This window comes from Falco naumanni, chromosome 3, assembly GCF_017639655.2.
Source record: "Falco naumanni isolate bFalNau1 chromosome 3, bFalNau1.pat, whole genome shotgun sequence".
In the NCBI taxonomy this organism is placed as follows: domain Eukaryota; kingdom Metazoa; phylum Chordata; class Aves; order Falconiformes; family Falconidae; genus Falco; species Falco naumanni.
The window spans coordinates 51,702,423-51,712,524 of NC_054056.1; the positions used below are offsets into that span (position 1 = coordinate 51,702,423).

Below are 10,102 nucleotides of genomic sequence, written 5' to 3' on the forward strand. Positions count from 1 at the left end.
GAATGCTACAATGGATAGGTGACTGTGGATGAGCTAACCCAATGGCAGTCTTACCCACATCATGTCAGCTGCACAAGGTCCTACTGTACATCTCTGAGGGGTTTTGCAGATCGCAACAAAGCTCTGTTGCTGTGGTCCTGTCACTCACAAGCATTTGAGCTGTAGTCATCAGCATGCACCCGATGCAGACTTGCCCTGAGTCACGCACGAGCAACCACACTGAAGGCCAGACGGTGAGGTGTAATGGCTCTGGCAGCTAAGCCTCACTCAGAGCATCGCAGACCAGACCTGTGCCCCCCGCACTGACAGGGCTCATCCAAATACTGACTGTTGCTCAGTGCCTCTCCCAGGTGTCATGACAGGGCAATTCCTGCCCTTCCTTTCACTCATCTCTCTTCTTGTCATGTTAAATAGCCTGCCAGAGACACTATGACAGCTGCATTCCCCAAAGGCCTGACATTTTTGTAGCAGAGATCAGGATTCTTCCCTGCTTTCTTCCCAAAATAGCAGAAGCAAGGCAAAAATGTGGAAATGCTGGCGAGCGCAGGTGTCAGTGAGGAGCCTGCAGCAAAATAACAAAAATAACAGGGCTGGCCAGCCAACGTGCCCCTGGCAGGCACAGCTATGGGTGGGAACAGCTTCCTCAGACCTACCAGCTTTGACACACTCAGTATGAAATCCATTCCCTTGAAGCCTGTCTCTTGCTCATCTCCCCGCCGTACTGACCCTGGCACTCCTATGGCCTTGTTCCGTGGCTCATCAGTCACCCAGCCTACAGTCAGAAGCAGCGGTCTGACCAGAAGGTCAGACAGATCTATGCACGTAGCACATAGGGTAGGAAATTTAGAAAGGATCCACACTGACAGCAGAAAATACACATGCTCCTAGATGCTCCCCCTCAGGGGAACCCCATTCCTTGTGTCTCCAGCAAGGCCCTTCCCTTGGAGTAGGAAGGGCAGCGCAGAGGATGGTCACTGTTTCTATGCAAGGTTGTGAAATAAAACCACAGCGTCCTGTGCAGTGCTAATGTGGTTCTTTGTGCACTTCCCAGGCTACTGAGAGTATTAAAATGCTGGTCACACTCTGCCAATCCGACAACGAAGAGATCAGAAAAGTGGCATCCGAAACCCTGCTCTCCCTTGGTGAGTTACCTGGTTTAGAGCATTTTAGTATTTTATTTTCTTCTTTAACAGAGCAGCGTGTTAAGACACCTGAGTTATACAAACATGTGACCCTAAACTGAAACAAAATTTTAACTAGAAACTCGAACAAGTAAGAAAATATATATTCTTAAAAATCTTTCCATTTGAAGATCATGAAAATGAGCCAAAAAGAGAGAAATCTAATTGTATGAGTCTGGAGGGGGAAGTAGAAAAGGAAAAATAGCAAAGAAGAAGTTGACAAACAGAAATAACTTGTAATGAATTTGAGAACCAAGCAGCCTTGATGAGGCAGGGCTGGCACACTGCCTGTTGTATCTCATCTATCATCCTCTTGAGGGTCCCCTCCTATCACCCCTGTAATCCCGTAAGTCACACTTAAGTGCCATTAGCACTGCCAAGTGTTCATTTAACCTAAATTATCTTTATATGCTTATTTGGATAAACGCTAGCCTGCAAGTCCTCCTTTGCAGGGTACCTCAGGGCACCTTGCATTGACCCTCATTTGTCCTCGAGACAACAGATACCCTGTTCACTAACCTGTAATCTAGCTGCATAGCAGCGTGTGACTGCAAGTCCAGCTGCACAGTTTCAGGGCACCAGTGCTTCAGTAGCACAGAAAAATTTTGTTTTTCTGGCCTTTAGACTAAGCATGAATTTTTACTCCATGGGTGTGTGTCAATCTGTGACTTTAGTTATGCAAACTCATCAAACATGCTTTCATTCACCAGCTGGGCAGGAATTCACTCTGCTGCTGGATGTGCTATCACTCAGCTTATAAAACAACTGGCCCAGGGACACTTTTGAAAACTCTGGGAGATTGTACTACCATTCTTCTAGATGACTTACAGAGACCATTTTGGTTCCTAATGGCCAATTCAACACACTAAGCTCAATGCCGTCTTCAGGGGCATATAGATGACAGTGTGCCTAAGGCAAAATGGTTTAAAACACAAATAGTTAAATTTAGCAAATATACTGCTTCCTCTTTTCCAGAGATATATAAGCAAAGATGTAGGTAGACTCACTTTAAAATGCCAGGATGCGAGACACGGGTAAACTTCATATTGTCCAAAGTAGCAGTGGATAAATGTCATCTGCCTCAAGTATATCACAGCTGCAGCTCAGACCTGGGCAAGCCCCATACGTCATTTAGTAAGACAAGTGTACAGATACTGGCATCTAATCATACAAGCTGTGTCTGCTTCTCTCTTGCTCTAGATAAAACCAGCAAATTACATGAGAAAATTTAAAAAAAATAAGAATTTGAACATTCAAAGCATGCTTAAATTTTACAAGTGATTTCTGAAGTTGCCTTCAACAAGATGAATTCTAAGAAGGGGAAGAAGTTACTGGCAGATCAGTACTTTCTAACAGCAAAGAATCCAGTAGTTTAAATGTTGTAGGGCAATGATAAAACATGGTATCACGCTTTAACATTTTGCATTCAGGTGAAGATGGGAGGCTGGCATATGAACAGCTGGACAAATTTCCCCGGGAGTTTGCTAAAGTTGGAAACCGCCGTGGAACTGAAACTGCCACAGCTTTTTAGGTGGAAAAAAACCTGCCTACATTTAACAGGCATTAAGGTAGGATGGAGCTGCACTTCACTGTGGAAAGCAGAAGAAAGACTTCGAAGAATTCTATGAGAATGTCCCAAAATGTAGCAATTTACAGACTTCTTAAAGAAAAGCAAAATCTAAAATCCAGCTTAAGGGTTCCTATTGGCTCCTCTTCGCAGCTCATGATGGAACAGTTGGATGCTAAGGAGCAAAACTTTCCTGATTCATAACAAATAACATAATTGCAGTTATTCAGCCTCAACAAACTTCTGCAAGTTTTTAGGATTTGGCATCTTCATATATTTTACTATTATATTTACTTCCTTGATGTTGTCATGAAAGCTTGAGACATGTGATATATCTAACAAGGACAAGTAGGAGGTCACCTGAACAGGACTGCAAAGAAGCTTTTGCTAAGCATCTGCTGCCATGCCATGACCCCAGCAACAGTCCAACAGCAGGGAACACCACTCAGCTTTCTCAGTTTTGTCTAAGTAATGAAATATAGAGCAAGTTTCTTCAAGTTTTGCCTCCAGAAACAGCATGATGTAAACCCTAGGAGGTGTCACTTTGGTGACTCATACCAAATGCCTCCACTGGTCTTTTATTTCCTTTCTCTTGCCCTCCAGCAACGAGCCATCATTAATTTAGAGATTTGTGAGTGGGATCAAACAATCACATAGGTTTCTGAAAACTAAATGAAAAGGTAAAGTGCATTTATTTATTCCCAGAAGTGAATACAACTAATTGCATGAGCCCCCAAAGCCATGTGGTCCTTATATGTTGTAGGCAGGATTGAATTTCATAGACTCTAATTAGTGGATCATAGCTTCTATAGATGTTTTCAATATAAAGAACTAAAACTAAAGTGGACCTCAGAGGCAGTAATAAACAGAGGGTGAAGTGAATGCATTGCCACCCCCCCCAGCTCACTGCAGGGATGAAAGACAGCCAGTGCTTCAAGCTGTTGATTATGAGCCTTAAGTTAACAGTGGAGGTGAATAGTTTAACAGAAGAGTGTTCCTGTACTGTGTTCATTATGCATGAAATGCTATTTAGATGTCAACTCAAGTACCCAAATTTGCATAGACTACATAGAAAAGATTGCAAACAATTCACATCAAAAGGAAGCCTTGTGTGCCAGACACACTGGCAGGCAGGGGACGTTGTTTTGGGTTTTTTTACTGTGAATGTTACAACAATGTACATATCTGTATATTTATAAATATATATATTCCTTTAATTAAAGTACATTTTGTACAGTTCAAAATGCTTACTTGTTTACTAAGGGATATAGACACTTTTTGCAGAAGGTGAAACCACATTATGTTTTTTATACCACACCTATCCCATCAGCTGAACTCTTCCAAGGTGTCCCTTTTGTACTGACTTTTTTTGCTTTTAGTTTTGTGGCATTTGTACTCACCATATTTCCTATCACATTTAAGTTATAATAAAGATTATTTTTTAATTACCAAGCACATCAGTCCATATGTATAGTCACTTTTTACCAGCAGCCTCTCCACTGTGAGGCTCATACAACCTTCACATGCAATCAGCTCCCAGTATCATAGGTGGCTCTTACATCCACTACTTGCAGCTGGATTTCGGGCAAACTGTAACAGTTGTTTAAACATATTAAGGAGAAAAGCTTTAGGGAATATTTGCCTTTCCAAGCCTGGTCACCTGGACAAGACTATAGGACAATCTCAAACAGTTTAGCTAAATTATATGAAATCATCTGCTAGATTTCTTACAGCATAGAAATAATTTGTGTTTCATACCAGATCAACTTTGTTAAGATCTAGAAGAACATTACTTTAATATCTTCCAAAAATATCTAAATTAGAGCAAGTGAACAATACATGTAGCGAGGACTGCTGCCTGAAGGCAGACAGAAACCTGCCACTTCTTGTGCAGGGGGAGAAATTGTGCAATATTAGTTTGTGTTTCAAAAGGCACAACTTATGCATTTTCATCTTTCTGCTGGCTAAGGGTGGGGTGGTGGTGGTAGTAAGCAGCAAAACATTCTAGCAACCTAAACACAAACCACAAAAGTACAAAAAGTAGAGAAAGGATGAAGCTATAGTGAAAACAACTGTTCTTCGTTGTACATCTGTGAGGTGAACCAAAGCACATTTTAAAAAAGCCAGCTTTAAACTACAATGCTGCTTTGTAAGCAAGGGGAGGACTGTGCTCTGTGTTCCTTCTCTGGTTGCTTCAATGCATGTGTGCAGGCACTTGCTTCCATCCCTGAGCATCAGCAAGAGGCATATTTTTGAAAAGAGAATATTCTTGTATTCCCACATCTGTCAGTATGTATTGCAGGTAGAACCTATCTGTCAAAAGCTCGCTTATAATTTGTGTATCACAGCACTGAACATGATTTTGTTAAAGCAAAAGCTATGTCATCATTGGGTTGTAGGTGCTACATTCTCAACTGTCACTTAGGAACAAGTCAGATGAGTTTACTTTCAGGCAAGCACTAGTACCCTACATTTCTAGCCACTCCTAGTTTAAGTTCAGAGCAAACCAGCTTTGTGCATCATTCAAGAAATTTGTCAAAAAAGGCTCCTCAAGAAGTAGCAGAAAATATGCTGAAGAGGCTCTGGGACTGCTACCAAACATTCACTGATTACTTCTTCCCTTCTATGAACACAGACTCTTCCCAAACAGAAGACACTCCTCTCACAAACACTCAGGCTCATGGGGCAGACCTGGGGAACACAGCACTGCCTATCAAGCACAGCAAAGGGGCTGCTCACTTATACAGGTGCCATGCCAAGCAGAGCTTATACCTACCTTTCATCTCATTGTAGTTTAAATCCACCCTTTGAGAAGTCTATTAATCTAAAACTGATCTGTTACACCATTATAACCATTAGAAACCATGTATACAGCTCATACAAACCAGAAAGCAGCAAATCCAGCTCTCAGTAAAGTCAGTGAGGAAATTCACAGGAATTTTAGTGGGAATGGTTAGACCAAATTTGGTTCCTGTTGTGGTATCTGAGACAGACAAGCTGGAACCTGGGATGTAGATGTATAAAGGCTAAATTTCACTTTGAGCATTAAAACTGTTTTAGACAAATAAAACAAAGAATCAAATTCTAACATGATTCATGACAATATATTAAAAAATCACTTTAAGAAAAAACCAAACAAAATTCCATAACTTTAAGCCCTCAGGGCAACAAACCCTTGAAAAAGTTACAAACCTTAAAGCTTCCAAAACCAGAAGGCAAATAAAAAGGAACAAACCATGTATTTGTCTCATAACTTACATGTTTTTATTTGCTTTCCTACCATATTAATGCAAGAGCTCTGCTTTGCAGAATAGGAAAAACCAGATGCATAGAAGTGAATGTAACAGGATGGACACTTACCAACTAGCAAAGAAACCAGCAGGCAGTTACTACAAAACTTTTCATACAGCTGTAGCAGGTTGACTCAAACCAATTTAAATGTCTGGGTCACCCCAGAAAAGCATATTAGGAAAAAGTTCTTGTACCAAAATAACTCAGAAGTACAGACTGAAAGAGATTGGGACCTCACCAGGAAAAGCATGCTGGGGAAAGGGGTTTGCCTGCTAGTTTTGTTGGTGGCTTTTACCTCGTGCTTTTCATGAGCTATAGTGGTTTTCACTAACCTCACCATGCTGTTATTGTCTCCCTGCATTCTGCCTCGTTGATAGAAACCCATAGCACCTCTATACTACTCTAGCTACAGTAGCAGCTTAAGTTAGGCTGCCCAGAGTGTCACACTATCGTTAAGATTCCTCCTGTACCCAGCACACTTTCAGAAAAGGTATATACTGTAGCTTTACCCTATACTGCAGTCTGTTATATACAGATAATTGCTGACTAAGCATTCAAAATTAAGAGTCAAGATATACAGTCTGGCAGTCGTACTAAGTACAAACCCCCGTTTTGCTGATTTGCAATGGAATTATCCTGATTAAAGGATGCACAGCACCTGCCTTCAAACAGCTGCCATGCCCCCAAGGCTGTGACAGAGGTATCCTTACACCCAGGGGTCTGACCTTGAACACTGCCGATCACATTTCATTACAGGCAGTTGTTGGCAGATCAACAGAGCAGCAGCAAATTAAAATTTCTCAGAACACCATTATCATTTGCTTAACTACTCTGTTATTACAAGAATAGAAAGAAATGAACTATACACAATGAACATTTTCTGAAGAAAACATTGATAATGCAATTCAGTCTCAAAAACAGCACAGGAAACACATGGCCTTGGCAGATTTGCAAGCTTCCTGCTCAAAATCTCAAATCCAGTTCTGAAAAGAAGGCAACCTCAGATAGCCCTTAAGGAAAAAAGTAAATGATCACACATCACACTTCCTTGCAAGAATCCATGACCAACTTCATTACTTATGCACAGGCTGCAACACATGACAACACTGTAGGTCCCCCACGTAAGCAACACTATGCCAAACACCAAGCCAGTTTCATCGCCCAGCCAAGTAGTTATTATGGCCTAATTTACTTCTCCACACATTGTCTTAAATACAATAGGTGTTTACACTAAATTGCTATTTTTATTAAACAGATTAAAAGTTCTTCCTCCCACAAACCATACACACACCCCAGTTTGCTTGCCTCTGCTCATCCCTGCACAGCTGCTCCTCCTTGAAACATCTGACACCTGCAAATGGCCTGTCTCTCCAGACCTCAGTCTTACATATCTGTAAAATGTGTCCTCTCAGGACAATTATGGGAGAAGTGCTATGACACAGCAGATGCATCCCACTTCTGAGAAGCCTTTGGATACTTCAGTGAAAGATGACACTGTGGCCATAGCCTCTGCAACAAAAGGGAGTCAGCATGCTGGTCAACTTGGTACACAAAAGCATTTATGACTTCTTGGAAAGAATCATATTCTGCAGTTAGGTTCCAGAACTAGTAATTTTATTCTGCTAGACAGAATGTTCTCTAATTTAGCTGGATATGAAATTCCTTTGTCTTTAGCTATGTTGAATTTCAGCTGTTATATAGCTGTGTTTCAGTGGTAAATGAGTTTCCTCTTATTAAACAAAATTAAAAGGTCAGATGGTTGTAAAAGAATTACACAAATGTGTACAATTTCTACACATTTGACAGGCCTTTCACACATGCATACAAAGTTTCTAGACTTACTATGTAACATAGTTCTAGTACATGCACATTTTTAAAAGAACTCAGGAATTTCCAGGACAGCAACTGAAACTTGAACTCTTTAGAACATTTTTAAATAACAATGCCACATCATAAAAATTCTTAGAAATATTAATGCATGAAAGTGTCAGAAGGTGTAGGGAGATTGTTTGATCAAGGACCAATACATATGTGATGGAGATACAGGAATAAAACCCACAACATGCACTGCCACAATTCAACTCTCACTTCTGGTCTTCTCCTGCAGTAGGTTTTTTCAAGCATTTATATAATGAACTACTCTCTCTGCTAATGAACTAAGAAATAAAACCATAGTAGCCTTGGTTTGAACAGTTCAGTAGCATGTATACATGCACTCAAGTGGCATATGCCTTGATGTAAAAAGTTGTTCTGTTACAATATACCCAATCTGCCTCCATGAAGAACTTCCATGATTTATTCTGTATACATATACAGGATCCAGCTACTCAAGGAAGCATCTTGTCTTTATTTAAATAAAAATCAAGAAAAAGCACAAGATTTAAATCTTATAAGCATTCTTTACCATCTTGGTGAGATTAAGGAAAAGCCAGATGCAAGTAATGCATAAAAATTCAGGATTTGTTACTTCCTGGCAGTTTTATTCTAACTGAAGCACCTGTATTACAGTAGTTCAGAGCAGGAGGCAAAACTACAGAGAAGTTGCACTTGCTGCCCCAGTTGGATCTGCCTACCTGGCCACCTAATTATGCAGCAGTGCTTTCTTCCCTTCTACAGCCTCTACAAATGCAAAATATTCCTTATGTTTAAAAAACAAAGCCACTTCTGAAAAATTACTTAACTATGAATAACTATGATTTCTTCTATCTCAGATTCTAAGCAATTTTCTTATCATAGTTCTCCTATAGTAGTAAATAAACAAAATTTAACTTTTTATAACAGTCTTGATGCAGTGCACTTTTAAGTCACTTGACAGTATTATCTATTTCTTCTGAACAGAAAGCCAAGGTTACTCTACAAAGCAGTTACCCAGTTTATTTTTTAACATATCAACATTAAGGACACACCTTTGTCACTAGTTCTGCACTGTGATGGAAAGAATTGAATCTAGACACCCTCTAGAGCACGAACTGGAAGCTATAATCCTTGTTTACAAAGCCCCCAGGAAAGCGTAATGCTTCACCTGTGCTTCCCAAATTCAAGGTGAAATAACAAGACAGAAGGAATATTACCTCCTGCAATGGTTCTAACATTCCCCAAGTATCAACAACTGAAACCAGTTGTGAAACATCTATTAACTTACTCAGACCCACAGGAAGAGAGTTAAGATATGGAAGGAATCTTAAAAGGTGCCAAATCAATAGCTCCACAGATATGTTCATGTATACCCTGAAATGCCTGTTTTGGCAAGGCCCAATAGATCCATAGACCAAAACCCCTCTCAGTATCTGCCTCCTGAAAGCCACTCAACTTCAAGCTCTTCACAAGCTAGTGCAACAGCCAGCCACCATCTTTTAAAGCTTATCCTTGGAAGGCCCTGTTACTTGCAGAACAATTGCAAAGTTCACTCAGGACTGGAAATCCTGTATTCAACTTGCTTTCCCCTTCTACCTCAGGGCCTTCAACTGCAAGCACTCCTCCTGCCCTGCCCCATATGTCAGAACAGGTGCTCAAAGTTTTAAAGAATGCTTTTTATCCCTGTAAACCCTTCAGAACATTACTACCTTGCTAAAAAGGTGCCTCATTTCTTGGTATACCAGTGCAGTACTTTGAAAATGTAGAGTTTCCTTTCTGAATAGCTCCAAAGTAAGTGTAGCCTGCTGTTATTCGGAGCAAGAACACCCCACCTTTTCTTTATAAGCCAATAAATGTATTTCTAAAAGATACTGTCTAACACTTTCTACTTCAGCTCTCATCTGTACATCTTGAAAATGCTCCTTTAAAAGACAGAGGCAATTAAACAAGCCTGAAAAGCATAGATCTAACTAAACTTTGACAAGATCTTGACTAATTACCCTTTCTTGATTTTCTGAAGCCTCACCAAGAGCACACAAGCTTTATTTTGCTTTCCCTATCCACTAAAACCACACTGTTCAAAAATTCTGCAAATTTAAGGAGTTAAATCTGCCCAGGTACTCCCTAAAAACACTGAAAGCTTCTATCTACAGTAGCCAAAATTTTCTTAAATCTAAAACTAGCCATTCCCCACACCATTATGAGGCAG

At 40.3% G+C, this 10,102-nt stretch overlaps 1 protein-coding gene across 4 annotated transcripts in view; it reads left to right on the top strand.

Annotated features, from left to right (window-relative positions):
• Positions 1-7,024, top strand: part of RIPOR2 (RHO family interacting cell polarization regulator 2) — a 72,975-nt gene extending 65,951 nt beyond the window's left edge. For all 4 annotated transcript variants that reach the window (XM_040588818.1, XM_040588816.1, XM_040588819.1 and 1 more), the window contains 2 exons: positions 1,052-1,142; positions 2,612-7,024. In XM_040588818.1, coding sequence (XP_040444752.1) covers positions 1,052-1,142; positions 2,612-2,712 — 192 coding nt within the window. In that variant the 3' untranslated portion in view covers positions 2,713-7,024. The remainder of the gene's footprint in view (positions 1-1,051; positions 1,143-2,611) is intronic.
• Positions 7,025-10,102: the final 3,078 nt, after the last annotated feature.